This window comes from Odontesthes bonariensis, chromosome 23 (genome assembly GCF_027942865.1).
Source record: "Odontesthes bonariensis isolate fOdoBon6 chromosome 23, fOdoBon6.hap1, whole genome shotgun sequence".
NCBI classification, from domain to species: domain Eukaryota; kingdom Metazoa; phylum Chordata; class Actinopteri; order Atheriniformes; family Atherinopsidae; genus Odontesthes; species Odontesthes bonariensis.
In genome coordinates this window covers 6,090,822-6,109,207 of record NC_134528.1, presented here as the reverse complement: position 1 = coordinate 6,109,207, position 18,386 = coordinate 6,090,822, and the positions used below count along the sequence as shown (strand labels likewise).

At 42.6% G+C, this 18,386-nt stretch overlaps 2 protein-coding genes and 1 non-coding gene across 8 annotated transcripts; 2 read left to right on the top strand and 1 right to left on the bottom strand.

The window, feature by feature from the left end:
* Positions 1 to 278: 278 nt before the first annotated feature.
* On the top strand, positions 279 to 3,624 carry tha1 (threonine aldolase 1). The gene is made up of 7 exons (XM_075457383.1): positions 279 to 650; positions 1,055 to 1,138; positions 1,769 to 1,857; positions 1,937 to 2,122; positions 2,668 to 2,805; positions 2,917 to 3,109; positions 3,207 to 3,624. Exons 1-7 carry the CDS (start codon positions 356 to 358, stop codon positions 3,512 to 3,514), a joined length of 1,293 nt encoding a protein of 430 aa, XP_075313498.1. The 5' UTR covers positions 279 to 355; the 3' UTR covers positions 3,515 to 3,624.
* A 1,370-nt stretch (positions 3,625 to 4,994) lies between these two features.
* On the bottom strand, positions 4,995 to 5,076 carry trnal-uag (transfer RNA leucine (anticodon UAG)). Its single transcript has one exon. It is a non-coding gene; the product is annotated as a tRNA-Leu (tRNA).
* Positions 5,077 to 5,736: 660 nt separating this feature from the next.
* Positions 5,737 to 17,698, top strand: eef2k (eukaryotic elongation factor 2 kinase). 6 transcript variants are annotated; one of them, XM_075456829.1, is made up of 20 exons: positions 5,737 to 5,998; positions 6,390 to 6,658; positions 7,218 to 7,271; positions 8,306 to 8,406; positions 10,585 to 10,645; positions 10,750 to 10,787; positions 11,433 to 11,604; positions 11,741 to 11,890; positions 11,969 to 12,101; positions 12,188 to 12,315; positions 12,421 to 12,640; positions 12,763 to 12,827; positions 14,478 to 14,555; positions 14,810 to 14,866; positions 15,084 to 15,128; positions 15,614 to 15,745; positions 16,081 to 16,269; positions 16,354 to 16,478; positions 16,583 to 16,761; positions 17,210 to 17,698. In XM_075456829.1, the coding sequence occupies exons 2-20, from the start codon at positions 6,398 to 6,400 to the stop codon at positions 17,317 to 17,319; spliced, it is 2,298 nt and encodes a 765-aa protein (XP_075312944.1). In that variant the 5' UTR covers positions 5,737 to 5,998; positions 6,390 to 6,397; the 3' UTR covers positions 17,320 to 17,698. The 6 variants fall into 6 exon arrangements, with proteins under 6 accessions (XP_075312944.1, XP_075312943.1, XP_075312945.1 ...); XM_075456828.1 differs by having other exon boundaries at positions 15,084 to 15,149; XM_075456830.1 differs by lacking the exon at positions 7,218 to 7,271 and having other exon boundaries at positions 15,084 to 15,149.
* Positions 17,699 to 18,386: the final 688 nt, after the last annotated feature.

Below are 18,386 nucleotides of genomic sequence, written 5' to 3'. Positions count from 1 at the left end.
TCCACATAATATATGCAGACTTGAATTTACTTGAATCAACTATGTCCAGCTTGACTTCAGCTCATGGGACAGTCTCAAGAGGAGTTATAACAGTCTAATCCCTACATAATGCCTTGACCACTTTAACCTATCAAATAAAGTGATTTAATGTGTCAGAAATAGAGTACAGTTGCCTTTCATTTTTCATCATCAGCAGTGTTCCTACCTTCTACTTCTACAGGAAAGAAACTTCAGCCTATCGTGTAGATAGGTGATCTATTAACTAGTCCTACAGTCAGTCAATGATTATCGAGTCCAACGATCCAAAGTTCGACGCGTAAAAATGTGCGATAAATATGTTTAAAAGAGAAGCATCATGTATCTGAAAACATTTTCCAAGAGGGTTTTGTGTACATTTCTGAACCACGGACTGGTTGCGTCCAGCAAACTGCTTAGCACACGAGATGCAGCCGCCACTATGGGACTGGGCTCCGCGCGGGGCTACTACAACACCGGGCAGCCCAAATACCCCGGCCCGGGCGGGGCGACCCACGTCCGGGTGGTGGATCTCCGCAGCGACACGGTGACCAAACCCGGGCCGGCGATGCGTCAGGCCATTGCGGAGGCCGAGGTCGGAGATGACGTGATGGGGGAGGACCCGACAGTTAATGGTAAGGGGGAGCAATGATACAATTATTGGAAGGCATAGAAACATTTCTGCTTTTTTCGTGTGTGTGCATATGTGCACATATTAGACATAATCTTTAAAGAACTTCATCAAACCAACGACTTGACCAGCCAATACTTCACCACTAGGACTTTTATTAAGGCTTTATGTTGGCTGTACGGTTCATAGAAGACAGACACATCTGTCATTTGACCCTCAGTTAACACAGAGACGCAGCTGCCTACAAAAGCCTCACTACAACATCATCCCTGATAGCAAAGGATGACCTCATGACCTCTGGGCCACAGATGGCCCAAATGACACATAACCTGATTAGTCCCAAATGTGTCTGCATCTTTGTTTGTGAAATGCTAGCTAACCCTGAAAGTATGTTTCTGATTTCTGCAGAGTTGCAGAAACTTGCAGCTGATATGTTCGGGATGGAGGCCGCCTTGTTCATCCCCACTGGAACCATGAGTAATCTTATCGCAGGTAAGCATTACTTTTTATTGGTGGGAACCATTGGCGTAGCCTGAAAAATGTCATTGGGTGTGCACCAGCAAAGACTGGGTGTGCCAAATTTATTTTCAACATAGTGTTACACCTCCACAAACATTCAAAAGAATGTATCTCTCAAATACAACGTCATGAACACAAAACATATCCACACGTTGTGTGCGTTCTCATTAGTCAACAGTAGTTCACAGCAGGCCTAAACATTCACACGTGACGTGCGCTCAAATAAATCAATAACAAGGTGATACAAAAAACACAGCGAAAACATAGCACACACACACACACACGCACACACACAGACACACAGAGCCATAACGTATCCACATTACGCATGATCAACAAAGCTATTTAACCATCTGAACACAACTATTGAGCATAGCAGCAGAGTAAAGGACACAACCATATTGCTGCTTACCTGTGCGCACTGCCCAGCTCTTAATTTAAAGTGCAAGACGGCGTGGCTTGGCGATTGAACACATTTATTATTTAATCAGATAATGCCTCTTTGGGTGGCATCGGCACACCCGTGGCTACGCCATTGGTGGGAACCAAATCAGTCTTTCTGATGACAGGAAGGACGCAAATGCGCATTTTTTCATTATGCAGTGATGGTGCACTGCAGGGAACGGGATGCCGAGATGATTGTAGGCGATCTGTCCCACTTGCACATCTATGAACAAGGAGGCAGCGCGCAGGTGAGTGTGCAGGAGCTCCATCGTCCACGGTCCATTTTATCTTTGCAAGGACTCAGCATGTTTTACTGTGTTGACACAGCTGGCTGGTGTCCACGCCACCACCGTGACCACCCTCTCTGATGGGACATTTGACTTGGATCAGCTGGAGTCAAAGATCCGCCACGGCTACCCAGACCCACATTACCCACGCTCACGCCTCATATGTGTGGAGAACACACACAACATACAGGGAGGACGTGTGCTGCCTCTGCCCTTCCTGCAGGAGGTGTGTTTGCATGCGTTTCTTCATCAGGGCTTTGCTTTTGTTGCGTTTATGAATGACGCGTCTTATTATCACGGTTATGATACATTTTTCATTTAAAGTTCAGACTTTTGCAGACTCAAAGTTCCAAATTAAGGACAAAAACAATATAAAAGCATTCTGTGAGATGTTTTTTTTTTTTTTTTGCCAACAATGTTCTCTGTTGCCTTTAGTTGTTGCTCTGTATGTTTATAAATGATCTTGATAACTGTTTAATCTGATTTGATTGTCTGCTTTTTGTCAGATGAACAATAGCCCCTCAGGTTACTCCTGCATATTGACAGCAGTGCTAATAAATGTGCACATCTTTGTTAAGTAAAAACATAGATTAAAAGATTTGTTTAAAGTGATTTTAAGTAGTCATCATGTTTATTTTCCATCTAACTTACGCTAATCGAAACTTTTATTAATATATTGAAGCAGCTGGAATAATTGGCTTATTTAGAGAGAAAATCCAAGTTTTTTTGGAGGGTTTTGACTATGTCCGGTGGTTTGTTTCCATCTCAAAGGTTCGTGCTTTAGCAGATCAGTATGGTCTGTCGGTTCACATGGATGGAGCCAGGGTGATGAACGCTGCTGTGGCCCTGGGGGTGCCTCCATCCACCATACTGCAGCACACACACACAGTCAGTGTCTGCCTCTCCAAGGTGGGTCTGAAGACGCAGTGTGCATGAGAACATACCAACAAAGCGGTTAAAATCCTGTAAAGCAAAGATGGAGCCCTGTAACTTCAGTAAGGTGTCTTTGGTGTGTGTCAGGGTTTGGGTGCTCCTGTGGGTTCCATGCTTGTTGGACCACGTGACTTCATATCCAGAGCTATACGGTGCCGTAAAGTCCTGGGTGGAGGAATGAGGCAGGCTGGTGTTCTCGCTGCGGCTGGAAAACTGTCTTTACAGGACATGGTAGGAAGACTGGAGGACGATCATCGCAATGCAAAAATCTTTGCTCAAGGTGAGTAGCTCACCCTTCTGTACATGTAATTAAAGGCGTTAACCCACTGCGGTTAAAGTCGAGTTCTTCATTGTACTCGTTTCACCTCCTCTGCCAGCTCTACTGGACTGTGAGCCTTCTCTGTTTTCGGTGGACATGGGCGCTGTGGAGACCAACATCCTGCGTTTCAGCGTGCTGGATTCCTCTTTGAGTCCCCGTGAGTTCTGTGCTCGCATGGGTCAGGTCGAGGAGGGGGAAGAGGCAGCTCTGGGGCAGGGGATACAAGTCCTCATGTATCCTCACTTTGGGAACTCCATCAGGGCGGTGTGGCATCTTGGGATATCCCCCGAAGACACCCAGCTGGCCATCCAGAAAATGCAATTTGTGGCCTCTCAGCACTTGAGAGAGAAGGTCAAAGCCCAGTGAAACCTCGTTGGATGTCTAAAAATAAGGAATTTTGGAATATTCAAAGAGTAATCTCAGCAAGGACTAACAGATGCTATGTTTGTAGGACAAATAAAACCTTAGGCACATTGGATGCTGACCTCTTTGGTTCATTAATTTTCTTTCAGTTAATTAAACAAAATCCTTATTATATGTAATAAAATATATATATATATATGATACAGATTTGAATTCAGTCATTTTTAAAATTTCTTTTATTTATAACTCAGCAAATCAGAAAATACTAATATGTGACGGATGGGGAGATTTGTGGCACAAGACAAGAATTAATTCCGAGTAAATTCCATACATCTTTGCTAGGAAACTTTGTTCAGGTCCAGAGTTTTAAATCTTTCCATTCCACAGAGTCAAAAAGTGACTTAAAACTGGAAACAAGGTGTAAGTGTTGAGTAAAGGGAGAAACTTTGCACATATTTTTTACAATGCAATGATTTGTTGGGAAAACCTGCATACCCCCCAATCCACAGGGCACTAAGGATCTACCGTTAAGGTCCCAGTAGCGAGAGACTCCAGGACACCCTCAGATGTTCTTTGTCCACACCCTGACTTTCTGCTCTGGTTTGCATAAATACAGACAAAGCATTGTAAGATCGGCTTTCTTAGAGAAGACATGTTATATGTTATGAACAAAAATCTGAAAAGTTATGTGTTTTTTCCTGAAATGTTACCCTTAAAATTTAGCTCTGTTCGAGTGTGTTCACAATTGTGTTGCCCATTAATCTAGTTTATATGGTGATGGTAGACAATTAAAAGGATGTTATGACAACCATAGGCCACAAGGTGGCACCACTAAATCAAATTGATGGCCGTACGCTTTTCCATTAATGGCGTTGGTGGGGTGTGTCAAATAAGTCAAATCTTAACAAAAGTTATAATCGTTCCTGACGATTAAAAGTGATATTTTCAGGTGAAATACAGTTTTTTTTTAGATTTTTAGATATTGGCCACGTAATTGCTATGCACTTCCTAGCCACGCACAAGGCCAAAGCCAGAAACTTCTGTTCGTTCTTTTTTAAATGTGCCACAATAATCTCCTATTAAACAAACCCGAGGGTCTACTGAGAAGGGCAATCCTAGAAGTTTTGTCAAAATATTGGACAAATTGTGCCAGAATGTGTTGAGTTTTGTGCAAAACCGAGTGAATGTGGAATTTAGCCTTCCTCTGTACAACTTCTAAAGAACAGATTGGATATCTAAGGTTTGTATTCATGTCATTTCTGTGGCGTGATATAAAATTTGATTAAGAAAGCTGTTATAGGTCAGTCTGTATCTACGATTAATCGTTCCAGTTTTGTTTACATAGCTCTCTCCACACCTGTTTATTTAAAGTCTGTAAGGATAAATCGATGAATGTGGGCACTATCTTTCTCTCTGTACCTGATGAAAACGTATATCCCAGCTTTTTTTGCGATTGTTTATTTTAAGGTTAAAGGAAAACATATGGCAGCGGTGGGATTCGAACCCACGCCATCGAAATGACTGGAGCCTAAATCCAGCGCCTTAGACCACTCGGCCACGCTACCTCAATACAATGCGGAAAATACAGAGTCTTTAAATCATAGGAGTTGCTGTACGTCATGGTTTCCAATTTGTGAAGGAACGGTTAATAGATGCACCCTCTTTGCCCTTACTAATTTCCCAAGTTATTTTGTCACTACATGATTATGTGAAATAAAACAAATTTGGTAATGTCATTAAGAAAGTAACAAATGTTTTCACTTTGGTTTGCTTTGAGCTAATTCTAACCCGAAACAATGTAAATACCGCCTCAACTGGTTTGTCCATATAAATACCTGACACCTGCTGACCGTGTTCAGCATGGAAAACTACTGGCAACACTACGTTTAAACACGAGGTCTCTGTTTGTACTAGTGCACAAAGAGAGTCTAAAGTGAGGCTATCTCAGCGCTGCATTCATATGCTGATAGTCAGAATTGCTTCGGTCTTTCTTCGGTCTTGGCCAAATGAGTGTGATATTATTCCTAAAACTACTTTTATTTGGTTGTTTGTTCCGTCCTTGATGTACAGGTGTCCTCGCAAATCTTTTTACATTTTTTTTTTATCTCAGACTCCTCTTCCATGCGTTCCATTCATTAGTTTTCACATTTCCGACAGTCCTAAAGGCGGCGGGACGCATGGGCGTGGCCAGAACATTTTGGCGTACTGATACGTGCGGAGGAGCACCGTCGCCGTGGCGCTGTGGGCGCAAGTGTACAAGAGCTGCAGCTCGCTGCCAGGCACGTCCCCGGACCTTCAGGATACAGCGGAGGATCAGGAAAGAAGCCCTCGGACCTGGGAGGAGTTTTTAACGGTTGCCCATGCAATCCAGTTTATCTGTCTTCTAACTCAGGTCGTGGGAAGTATCAGGACCGAGGTGGCTGCATGCACTGTCACAGTCTGTCAAGATACGACGATTGAAGGAATCTATGTACATCCGATTATAAGGTTTGTTGTTAATTAAAAACCTGCATCTAATACCAAGACATAATTGAACAACGTAAAACGCCTTTTGTTGCTGGAGACAACATCCTTCCCTGCTGCTGCTGCATGCTGAACAGGATGTCACCAACGATACGGACATGTTTTACTATTACAACACACATGTGCCTACATCTTCTTGATCACATAAATGAAATAGTTTATGATTTTGCATGCCCATACTGAAGTGCAGCCTCCTCTCTAATGGCGTCATGTGTTGTCCAGCCATGATGCAGGGCGCTTTTGTACATGTAATAATACTGCTCCTAAACATGAATTAATCCCTCAGTGGGGCTCTGCTTTCCACTGCATCCGAATATTCTCAAACTCTTTCTCTGCTCTCTGGTCAAAACAACAGCAGACATCATGGAAGACGAACTGATGTTCAGAATGGAGGAGGAGGGCAGTGCCAAGAGACCCCTCTTCCAGAGAAATGGCACCAAACAGCGAGCTTCCTCCCTGAGCGACGCCAACGCTAGTGATGATGATGATGATGATGAGCATTTCATCTCCCCCATCCTGGGCTCTGACTCTGACAGTGCCAGGGAGGTCTGCCACTACCTGAAAGACATGGTTTACACCAGACAGCTGTCGAACTCTCTTCCTAAGGGCGGTTTCATGTACAAGGTGAGCCACTGCCCAGCAGCAGGGTGCAAGGTGGTGGTCAGATGTTTAAAACAGGAAGAAGTATCAGCAAACACTGAAATCAAGTAATCATCATGCTCGTGCACTATTACAACTACTCAGTTCTGCAATTATCTGTGTGAACAGCCTTCGCCTTAAAAGGAGAGACGAGCATGCATGCAAGCACGCATCAGTATGTGTACTATTTGCATGTGTATGTCTGTTTACTGGAGTGGAAGCCAGCCAGGCAGGCAGATATCTTCAATGTACTGTCTGACAAGAACAGGAAGCACTTTTCACCTCATTAATATGCTGTTTGTAAACACGTCTCTTAAGGCTCAGACTCTGGCTGCTTCCAGATCAGCAGCGAGCTCCGTAAAGGCTGCTGCTCATCAGAGAGCCTGAGCAGCAGCCAACTACAGCTGGGACAAAAGCCCTATTGAGTTGTTGTGTTGTTTTTCCGTTTTTGCACCAAAAGAGACTTAATGTTGACTGAAATAATGCTGTTAAGAGAACTGTTTATTGACGGAAAACTACTCATTTTCTTCACCTTTCTAAATAGCAAGAAACAGAGGCAGAAGCTCGGTCGTACAGTGTTTTGTCTGAGAGCGCACGGGTATGTGTCGGATCAGATTACATTTTGCTTCTCTCCCTCCTCATCAATGATAAGCCATACCTCCATTCTCCCAACCCTGCTCTATAATTTGCTGTCCTTTCCCTGTTGTGGAATGTCCTTCTTAGTTTTCACCTACTATCTTTTCCCATCTGCCCCTCTGCTTACTGATGTTTTTTTTTCATTACAAGTTCCTGTGTTGCAACCTCCCTTCCTTCACAACAGATTCTTTTAAAAGGAAAACAATAAAAGTTAATGATTGATGCAAAGCTACACCAAAGACCAGACTTTATTATCAGAGCTACAACATGCATCGCCGATGTTGACGTGAATCCCACAAACTGCTGTCATTTCAAACCAGGCTTGACATTCATTTGATCCTCGCGCCTCATCACAGGGCTGAAATGATCCTGGGACCTCCTCCCCTCACGTGGTCGGGGTCCGACGTCACGCTCTCTCAGTTGAAAACATGACCCTTCGTATTTCACTTCATGTAAATTTGTCACTCTAAATATAAACACGTCTGCGGGACAGTGAGCCGTGAAATACGAGGGAGACGTGCTGCTGTGCCCTGTGGGATGGGTCGGGACTCGACTTAGTTTACTACTTGATTCATGAGTTGCTTTTTTAAACTGCAGATGACCACGGGGCACTGCGTGGGTGTCACATTACTCCAAAACTGGCTTTTATTAATACGTTTAATCTGGCCTGCTTTGAAATCCACCCATTATTTCATCAATCTTCTTCGCCCCAAAATGGTTCAGTGCAAATATTTCAGGGAATGAGGGGAAGGAGTTCAGTGCAGAAGCTGTGAGATTCGAAGTATCAGTTAGTGAGCGCAGAAAACGTTTATAAAGAAGGAAAAAAAAAAAAAAAGCCCCCCCTCTTGCTGCTGTTTAATTTAACAGCTTTGCATGGAATTTCTCCCCTTCTTTCTTCTCTGTGTTGCAGCAACCTGTCTGGAAACCAGGCTTTTATTAAAAGTTTGCATGAAAACAAATACTGACAACAACTAAGCATGCTTCTTTATGTGACAGGCGTTATGGTTACATGCAATAGAGAAGGCTCGAGCCATGCCCGACCCGTGGGCCCAGTTTCATCTGGAGGAGATTGCGACCGAGCCCTGCATTCGCTACAGGTGTGTATGACTTGTTGTCAAAGAAGGATGAACGTTTTACTCAGCCGACTTTGACTTTTCACTATCGGTGTGTTTTCTTTTGGTGCAGCACGTTTCTGTTAACAATGGCTCTGCCGGCACAAATGTTCCTTTATGCACAACACGACCCTGAATGCACAACACTGTGAGCTTGGAGGTAGCTCATCTCACTGGAATGCATTTGTTTCTAAGGTTATTAATGACATCAGCGCTTTTCCTGATTTTAGAGGCTTAAATGTTATAATATGGGTGGTGGAGTGTGATCTTGAGTGCTTCTAAACCCTCTCAAAGTAAAATATTTATATCCCATATGTTGATAAAATGCTAAATTAATCATATTTGCAGTATTCTATAGTTAGATGTTTGACGTCTTTCATTTAACTTTGCGTGTTACATAAGGTTTTGCCTTTTTTTAACTTGACAAAGCTGACACCATATCACTTTAGAAAGCTGATAGGACAAGCGCTTGTTTACACATTCAGAGTTGACGCAGAGATGACTTCAGGCTTCGCCCCCATCCCCACTTCCCTATTGACAAACATTACTGCCTCTTACAACGGTACATGAGGCACTTATGACATCCTTTGGCCCGTTGAGTTATTTTTATCATCTTGTATTTGGGTGGGGTACCAAGAGTGCACCCAGATATTATGACTAGCTTGGCTTCTATATGCTGTACACTAACACGCCTCTTGCAAACTCCTTAAAAAAGGACACAACTGCATATTTGGGTATGGGCGAAGAGCAGGATGAAGATGAATTCCTGTTACATGCTGTACGTGGGGGAGGAGGGACAATCAGAGGCTGGGTTTTGCCCTGGTGTGCCTTTTTCATGTGCTAATTTTACTTACTGGTAACCTCACTCCTCTTTGCCCCCTGCAGTATGAAAGTCACGGTACGCTGTGTTCCCAGCCTAAAGGGCTCTTCAGCAGAGAGGACTGAAGATTAGATATTGGAAAGTTGTTTTTTTTTCTTTGGTTTTTCTTCTCTGGATGCATGAGTGGAAAGTGATCTCTTTGCACCGACCGTTTGATAGGTGGTTTTAGTTGTGCACATGCAGTACTCATTAACTCAGGACACACACCCTGCCAATCCAAACAGACTCACTGACCTCGATATGCCTTTATATTAACTGCAGTAACCCTGGTCACTACAGCTAAGCAACTTCAAACAAAGTGAAATGGATGCAGTCAGAATGACCTTATCATTGGCACCGAACCTCTTTGTTTCATGCCTCCCTGTGTTTTGCACACAGAGGAAACGTAAATGGTTTATGTGGCTCCGTGATAAGACTACAGAATGAGCTGTGGACAAACCCTTTTACTTGGCAGACGTGAATTAAACTGAAGGCCTTTGAGCTCCTTTAGTTAGGGGCCTCAGTTAGGAGGAGTCTTGCCATTTTTATCCGCAGTGGTCTTGTAATGGAAACCAGGTCAGTGGTGTGACAGACCGTAAAGGATTTACAGTGTAACAGGTGGTACACAAAACAACAACAAAAACAGATAACCTGGCGGGTTTATCTAACTGCAGAGCAGGGTCACGGGGTTCGTTCTGTCACATCGACACAGTGTGTTAGCATGCTAACGTTCGCTATTAGGTGTTAAACACAAACTAGCTCAGGCTGAAGAATTTTTTAAATGATAAACTAAGGTCTTAGACAGTTAAGCCACATTTTCTTGGTCATTTTGCTTGCATTTAGAAGATGTGAAGTAGAAAAAGTTGATAGAAATGCGGTTGTTTCTTGATATGCATTAGAGGTAGCAACTTTGTGACTTGTGTCTGACTTACCAAAGAATAAAATGACTTGACTGACTGGCGTCCTTACAGATTTATTATGATATACAGGATTTTTCCAGACATGCTATTCCTTAAAGAAAATTCTGGAAGTCTGATGTGTGTCAGTACCCAATGCACATGAGCTTAGCAGTATCTTGTTTTGGTCCACAGTGATTATTTTTCTTGCTTAAAAATTAAAATTGATTGATTAGATTTTTATTTTTTTTTTAAATCAAACATGTGTAACGTGTTCATAATAAAACCACAGAAAATAAGAAAAACATAAATATATATATAATTTCAGGAGGATTTAAGGAGCGTTCAACATTTTTACACAAACATATTGAATAATAACATAATTAATGCAGCTGTTCACATTCACAGATACAATGCGGTCACAGGAGAGTGGAATCAAGACCAGATCCACATCAAGATGGGTACCCAGGTATTTGTTCTATCTAAAAAAAAAAAAGGTTTTGTTGTACTGTAGAGACTTGTACTGTCTTATCTCATGTTTGATGTATTTCCCTCTCCTCTATTTTCTCACAGCCATTTGGGAAAGGGGCCATGAGGGAGTGCTTCAGATCGTAAGTTGAACAATTTCTCTGTATTCATCACTTCTCATCCAGCATTTGTTGCCCTCGTCCTCTTCCTCGTCGTCGACGTGGAAACAAAACAGTGAAATATGTCTTTGGTCGACATTGCTCAAATGCGACATTTTCAGAGCACCACACTAATGACGGCGCGTCAGCTTTATTTCAAACTCTTTTCTCACAGAATCGATTCCCCAGACGTTTGCTGTTTGAATGAAATAGATTTGAAGCGTCTCATTTTTAATGTTCAATCCTCAGCAATGTGGGAAATGTAAAGGAGAGGAAACAAGTTAACCTTTTTTGCAGATGTCTCTCTCTTAAAATATCACAAAGAAAAATTCCTCTCTATAAAAAGAACAAAATATACAGAGGGTGAAAATAACTCTCCCTGCCTCTACAAGCCCAAACATTTGAGGTCCTAAAAAAAGAAATGCTGTGGTATGTTTTTCTTCCAACACTGGTACTGCATATGAGTGGGTTCACACCAGGTTTTCTTCTGTGAACTGAGGTATTTCAGCTGTGTAGTTCAATAAAGAATCATAGCTTCAGCGGGGGTTTTAGACTGTAAACAAATGTAATGTATATGCTGCTCACTATTACAAAAACCCAACTGTTTTTTTTTTTCTTTTTTCCCTACAGGAAGAAGCTCTCAAATTTCTCACACAGCAGCAACTGGAAGATGGCCTCCAACTATGTGGCCAAGCGTTACATGGAGACGGTGGACAGAAATGTCTACTTTGAGGATGTGAGGCTGCAGATGGAGGCCAAACTCTGGGGGGAGGAGTACAATCGCCACAGACCTCCCAAACAGGTAGAGGACAAACATTTATGGTCATCTGACGTGCACAGATAAAGCACAATATCAGCAAATATCAGCCGGAGTGCACAGCTTTGTGGTATTTATTGATTATCCATTACATAATCCACCATCTATTTTAAATCCTCAGGTGGACATCATGCAGATGTGTGTAGTGGAGATGATAGACAGACCAGAGAAACCTCTCTTCCACCTGGAGCATTACATCGAGGGCAAGTACATCAAATACAACTCCAACTCTGGCTTTGTGAGGGACGACAACATCCGACTCACTCCACAGGTGAGCAAGACGTTGCCTTTTAGTATTGACTCGCGCTCAGCTGACAGACCAATATAAGCTTCATTTCTTTTCCACCAGGCCTTCAGTCACTTCTCATTTGAGCGTTCGGGCCACCAGCTGATCGTGGTGGACATCCAGGGAGTCGGAGATCTCTACACAGACCCTCAGATCCACACAGAGAAGGGGACTGACTTTGGAGATGGAAATCTAGGTACCCTTCAATTTGACAAACAGCTGCTACATACTCAGAACAGAAATGACTAAAGAGGCTCCACTCTGATAACACCTGTGTTCCAGGTGTGCGAGGCATGGCTTTGTTCTTCCACTCCCACCTTTGCAACAAGATCTGCAAGAGCATGGGCCTGACGCCTTTCGACCTCGCCCCATCAGAGAAGTCCCAGCTGGACTGCACCAACAAACTGCTGGTAATTTTACCGTTTCGATAAAGTCTCAGTCAGAGTCCATCTGAAGCCTGTTTCCGCTTCTTCTGCGATCTATTCCCGCTTAGTTTCATCTGGTTTTCTTTCCAGAAAACTGCCAAGACGGTGCTGAGGGGCTCAGAGGAAATCTGCGGATCACCTCGTGTTCGCACCTTTTCTGCAAGCCGGGCGCCCCCCCTGCTGTCCCGCATGTCTGAGACCTCCTCTGCAGATGACAACATGAGCGACACTGACTCGATCCCATGCTCTCCTCTCGCCCTCCCCGGCTTTCCCATAGCAGCAGGCGGGTCTTTGGGCAAGTCTACGTCCGGTAAATTCGTAATTCTTTTACATGAAAAGCGCCCTTATAGTGCTCTTTATACGGCTCTACATACATTCATATTGAGGAACCACCGGTTGTGAAAAGCTTTACATTTTTACTGTATTTTCTAGGCTTTTCTTTCACTGGAATGTACGAACATGAAAGACTCAACAATAACAACGCAGGAGACCACAAGGTGAGTAACCTGGTGAAAGTGGCTTTGACACAAACAATTTAAGTCAAAAACAGAAACGCATTGTTTCACTGAACAAAACGAAAACGGGTCATTAAACAAAACGAGTTTCCAGGAATATCAGAGCTTCTGCATATGATCTGCATCATGCATCCGACAGTTAAAGCTGAAAGCGGGTGAAAGTGCTAATTGAATAAGAGTGTGTGTGTGTGTGTGTGTTTTTGAAGGATTATTGTTGACCCTCAGATTTTCTTCAGGTCTTGTGTGCTCAGTTTTGATTCGAGTCTGAATCCACAAATTCCTTAAAAAAAAACAACACTTTGAGTTAAAATAATCTGTTCAATTCTTTGTCTTTTCTTTTGTCATTTTGTATTAATTGATTGAACCGCTGTTCTCTCTTATTGTGGGGTTTTTATGTGGGTTATATTTTCAAAAGGATAAATCCAACAAAACTAAAACATTCTGATAATATGGGGTTAACAATTGCTCATTTGTATCAGTTTGCATAATTTTTATATATATTATATATATTATATATATTATATTATAATATATATATATATATATATATATATATATATATATATATATATATATATATTTGAGAGATAGAAGATCGTGGAGGCTACAGACATTTGCTTGTGTGCAGGATTGCAATGAGCAAATGGCAGTTTGTCCTTGAGTGTTGACACTATTCGTGGTCCGAAGCGGAGTTGTTGAAAGCTTGAACACTCTGACCGCTGAGCTCAATGAGACAATGTGTGCGTGTGTTTACGAGCGCAGCTTGTGACTGCAGCTGCCAACAATGCCTTCAACCTACAATGCATTATTTGTTGTAATTTGGTTCTTTGTTCTTTGGTAAAGAAGTTCTTTGTCTGCTGTTACCTTTGTCTCTTCTGCTGCAGCGGCAAAGCAAAAACATAAAGAAGAGTAGCCCGCGCTGATCAGCCAAAACATTAAAACCATCTGATTAATATTGTGTTGATCCCCTTTCTGACTTAGAACCACTCTGATCAGGACTGTTGGGAGTGCCGCCTGGCTACTGGATCTTTAGAGGTTTTTTTGGTCCTGTGGTTCTTATGGGTTTTCGGGTGGGGCCTTCATGGATGGGTCTTATTCTGGGGTCCCCTTTTGGTGTTTTTTGCACTGTGGGGTGCAGTGTGCCTGCCATTGTCTTGGAATGCTACTCCCAAGTGTTTGACATTTAACACCCTCCTAAACAAGCCCAAAGCAAAGTCCTCGTGAGTGCCGTAAAGTTTCCCAACGGAACATGACATTCTCAACTAAGTGGCTTCAGTGGTGTGGCTGATCTGTACAGGTACAGTTGTTCCACAGTGCCCCCAAGTGGCAGTGGACAGCTACAGCGGGTAAATATGCAATGCTCTGTGTACCACTGGTGCAGTGCCGTGCAGGAACCCTTTCATCGAGCTCTTTTTAGCTACTCCCGACCTTCATCTTTCAAAAGCTGGTGCCATGTGTAACTAAAAAATTAATGTAAAACAGTATAGTATAGTATACCGTTTTAAGGTCTGGGGATGATCTGTTAGAATTCAAACTAAAGCTGAAAATGAAGAGCTAAAAGTGCTGTTGAGTCCAAAGGCCATCTCTCCTGCCACACAACTCACAAGTCCCCTTTTTGTTTTCCGCCTTCAGGAATCAGAAAGCGGCGGTGACAGCGGCTACCCCAGCGAGAGGAGGAGTGAAGGGGATCCAAATGACCACGTCGATGGGGTAAAAGCTTCCATTTGAGCTTCCAACTTCCAACACAATTCAGTTAAATCACTGTGGCAAGTTCAAGTGAGATTTACGAGCAGAAACACATTTTAGAGTGATTAGTCAGGCAGTTATAAAGAACAAAAACAAACAATATATGGATCAAACAGCTATTTAACATGTTAGACTTGTTAGTTCTTTTTCTGTTTTCCACATTGAATTTGACCCATGTTAGGTTTTCTTACAGCAAAGCTTGTTGTATCATCACATAGGTCCATCATCGCTACCACAGGGCTTATTCTGAATCGGATGAGGACAGTGTCAGAAGGGTAAACAAATATTAAAGCAAATGTGTGTACATGCCATCATTCCCTCAAACATAACCATCATCATCACAATCAAATAATCCCACCCTAGTTTTCCCCATCATGGTCCTTCTTCACCTTCTCGTTTCCCTTCCTTCTCGTCACCTGATTAACAACCAAATCACTCATCACCTTTCTCCTAATCTAGTTCCTCCTCCTCCTCTTTGTTTCCCTTCACTAGAGGAAGATGGTCACTCCTCCAAGAGTCTCTGCAAACTTATATTCAGTCAGTCCCGACCACGAAAGGGTGATTATTTGCACGGAGGCTTGTAAGCCAGCTGTTTTAGCGGCGCTGTGCAGTCTTTTCCGCTTCAGAGCTTTATTTTTTTGGCTGTGTGCACCGTTATCTGTCACGGCTTCCAATGTCTTTTCTTCCACTATTTTCAGCTGAGTTATTGAGGACAGCCCAAAATGCAGATAAAAGCAAAATGATCTTTGGAACTGAAACACCATCTACCTCCAATTCACCAAAACTACCATCTTCACTAACGATTCCTGCCATAGTAGCTTCATGCGTCTGTGTGTTTTCCTTTTCTCGCGCTTTGCGCTCTGTGGGTGAACTCCTCCAGCTCTAAAATTACAGCAGACTTCTCTGGATGGGTGCGCCCCTGGCTGAGAGTGCAGTGTCATTTTTTTTCCCCGTCTCATCTGGTGAGGAACAGATGGCAACATTTTCTCTGTTTTTCTCTCATCTTCTCGTACCTCGGTCAGCTGACAGAGGAGAAGTGGAGCTTCTACCATTCGTCCCGTGCTCACGTCCACCGACCTTCCTGTGTGGCCACTGAAGTGGAGCGCATCAACGCTCTGCTGCAGAAGAAGATTGGACAGTCGATCCTTGGAAAGGTGAGAGGACACAACATCGCATTTATTCGTGGACAATTAATTCGGACTAAAAAGAGGAATGAGTAAAGTTGAAAAAAAATAAACACCAGTTAAGAATATATTCATCCCAACAGTGGTCACTGTATTCGATTTAATTCAGTCAAGTATTATTTATATAGCGCCAAATCAAGCCCATTATAATCCAATAATATCAAATTAATTTAAATCCAAATTAGTCCAATTCATACAATGCCAGAAAGAAAAAAAAAAAGTTGTCTCACTAAGAAATCCAGCAGATCCCATTGAAACACACGTGTGCTTGTTTCATGTGTTTCTCCTTTGGACCTTTCACCCAGGTCCACCTCGGAATGGTCCGCTACCACGAGGCGGGTCGTTTCTGCGAGAAGGACGAGCAGTGGGATCAGGACTCAGCCATGTTCCACCTGGAGAGAGCTGCCCTGTGCGGAGAGCTGGAGGCCATCGTAGCCTTAGGACAGTGCTGTCTGCAGCTGCCTCATCACATACTGCCAGACATGGAGCTGGAGGTAACTCACACATATGTGCGCATCCCCTTTTCAGCTGATTTGACCTGTATGTGCCCGTTCTGACCTTATCTGTGTTGTTGACAGGATAATGCAGGAAACAGGATGAAGGGTTTCAAGTACCTGGTGCAGGCTGCTGAAGCGGGTGACAGATCGTCTATGATAATAGTGGCCAGAGCCTTTGATACTGGAATCAATCTGTCAGCTGACAGGTCAGTGTAGGTTCATTTAAAGCAGACAAACCTGTTCCAGCAGCGGTGTAACGCTGCCCCCTGGTGGCTTTTAGCGGTTATTGTAGGGCGTTTCTGTTCCACAGAAAGCAGGACTGGGATGAAGCAATTCACTGGTATGACAGTGCGTTGAACATGACGGACTTTGATGAGGGTGGAGAGTTCGATGGCACGCAGGACGAGCCTCGCTACCTGCTGCTGTCCAGAGAGGCCGAGATGTACCAAGAGGGAGGCCACAACCTCACCGCAGACCCACAGAAAGCAGGTTCGATTCCACTCAAATCTTTCCTTGATATTATGGATTAGTAGCTCATATAACCCCATTGGAAAAATAAAAATATTGGGATATTCTTTAATATAAGTAAATATCATAAAAAGGGCAAAAATCTGCATTCTGGGCCATTTCTTAATATCTTTAGAGCTTTGTCTCAGGCAGCCAGATTTGTTGGATCCTGTTGAATTCAGAGGAAATCTTCTAAGAAAATTTAGTTCATTATTAAAACAGCTGGTCACTGTAGTTTTTTTCATAGCAAACTTTATTTAAGTGACGCAATTTTTGGAAGTGAATCTCCTCCAACAAACATGTTGCCCAGTGAAGATATTTAACATGCATATCAGGCTTTAGAGACCTGTTAGTAGTCTTTTTGGGGGGATTTGGTGCTTTGTATTGCAGCCGCCTGTAACATCTGTAACATCTGTTCTCTCTGTTGCAGGTGATCTGTTTACAGAAGCCGCAGAAGCCGCCATGGCGGCCATGAAAGGTCGACTGGCCAACCAGTACTACATGAAAGCTGAGGAGGCCTGGGCGCTGGTGGAGGAGTAATTACAGAGACATGTTTTACGTATTCAGCTTACATCCTGAATGATTACAGTTTACATATTTTTACGAGAGAATTTTTTCGCTGTTGGCAGTTTGCGTTTGTTTGCTGAGCCATCGAGGATGAGTCCTTTCTCTCCCTGTTTCCGTCTCTGTTTGCGAGGCAAATCAATGCTGACTCCTGTTCCTTTTAAATTTCCCCTCGAACTACCTTTTTATTTAAGTAAATATGGTTGTATGAAAGACAAGATTTTAAGAATCAGAACAAAGATGAATATTGACTTTTTTTCCCACCCCAAAATGTTGATGTACTTATGTTGGAAGAATGTATGTGTAAAAAAAGTCAGAGTATGAGAGTGTAAAATAAAGTTTGCATTGCTTTTTATGGGTCATCTTTCCATTGTGATTGTTGTCTTCTGTGGAAGGTCTGTCATTGAGCAAATTATTCTACCAATGAGGGCTTAAGCCAATAGTGATTGAGTTGAGTTTTTTAGCTAAAAAATCTCAGATTCTTAGTTAACTTCAACAGCTGACTTATTCACTCATTGTCAAGGCATAATTTTCATAAAATTACGATTCAGATCACACGTTACACTTTAATAAGTCATTTTTCAATAAATTCACTTATTTCAGTCTATTCCCATGTGCAGTTTATGAATAAATGCAATCGAAAGGCCTCAGTTTATTGAATGATGTGTTACAACAGGCTGACAGTAATGACAAAACTATCTGCGTTAATGGGCAATTCTATGGGATGTTTAACAGATGCCTCGAATATGCTGTTTTTAATACACTATATGTTGCCTTTTCTAACAGACTAATTCCAAACAACGTCGGCTGTACTATTTCACAGACTATTGTCGTTAAGAAATAAAGCAAAATCAGCTGTTCACCTGCTTGTTTGTTTAAAATAAAGGTTTGGATAAAAAATAAAAAAAGAGTGTTCTGTTTACTCATCTGTCTTTTATTACCTTGCTGTTTTTTGCACAGGATAATTGAAAACACACCGATTTAAACTCTTTTAATTAAGTTTTCGTTGTCATAAATGTATGACATACCCTTTTGAGGAGAAC

Excerpts from the sequence above, each read along its gene's own strand:
- tha1 (XM_075457383.1), top strand. The coding sequence starts at position 356 with ATGTATCTGAAAACATTTTCCAAGAGGGTTTTGTGTACATTTCTGAAC. Across the intron at positions 1,139-1,768 it reads CATGAGTAATCTTATCGCAG|TGATGGTGCACTGCAGGGAA; the intron begins GTAAGCATTACT and ends TTCATTATGCAG. Across the intron at positions 2,806-2,916 it reads TCAGTGTCTGCCTCTCCAAG|GGTTTGGGTGCTCCTGTGGG; the intron begins GTGGGTCTGAAG and ends GGTGTGTGTCAG.
- eef2k (XM_075456828.1), top strand. The coding sequence starts at position 6,398 with ATGGAAGACGAACTGATGTTCAGAATGGAGGAGGAGGGCAGTGCCAAG. Across the intron at positions 10,788-11,432 it reads ATGAGGGAGTGCTTCAGATC|GAAGAAGCTCTCAAATTTCT; the intron begins GTAAGTTGAACA and ends TTTTCCCTACAG. Across the intron at positions 16,270-16,353 it reads TGCCAGACATGGAGCTGGAG|GATAATGCAGGAAACAGGAT; the intron begins GTAACTCACACA and ends TGTTGTTGACAG.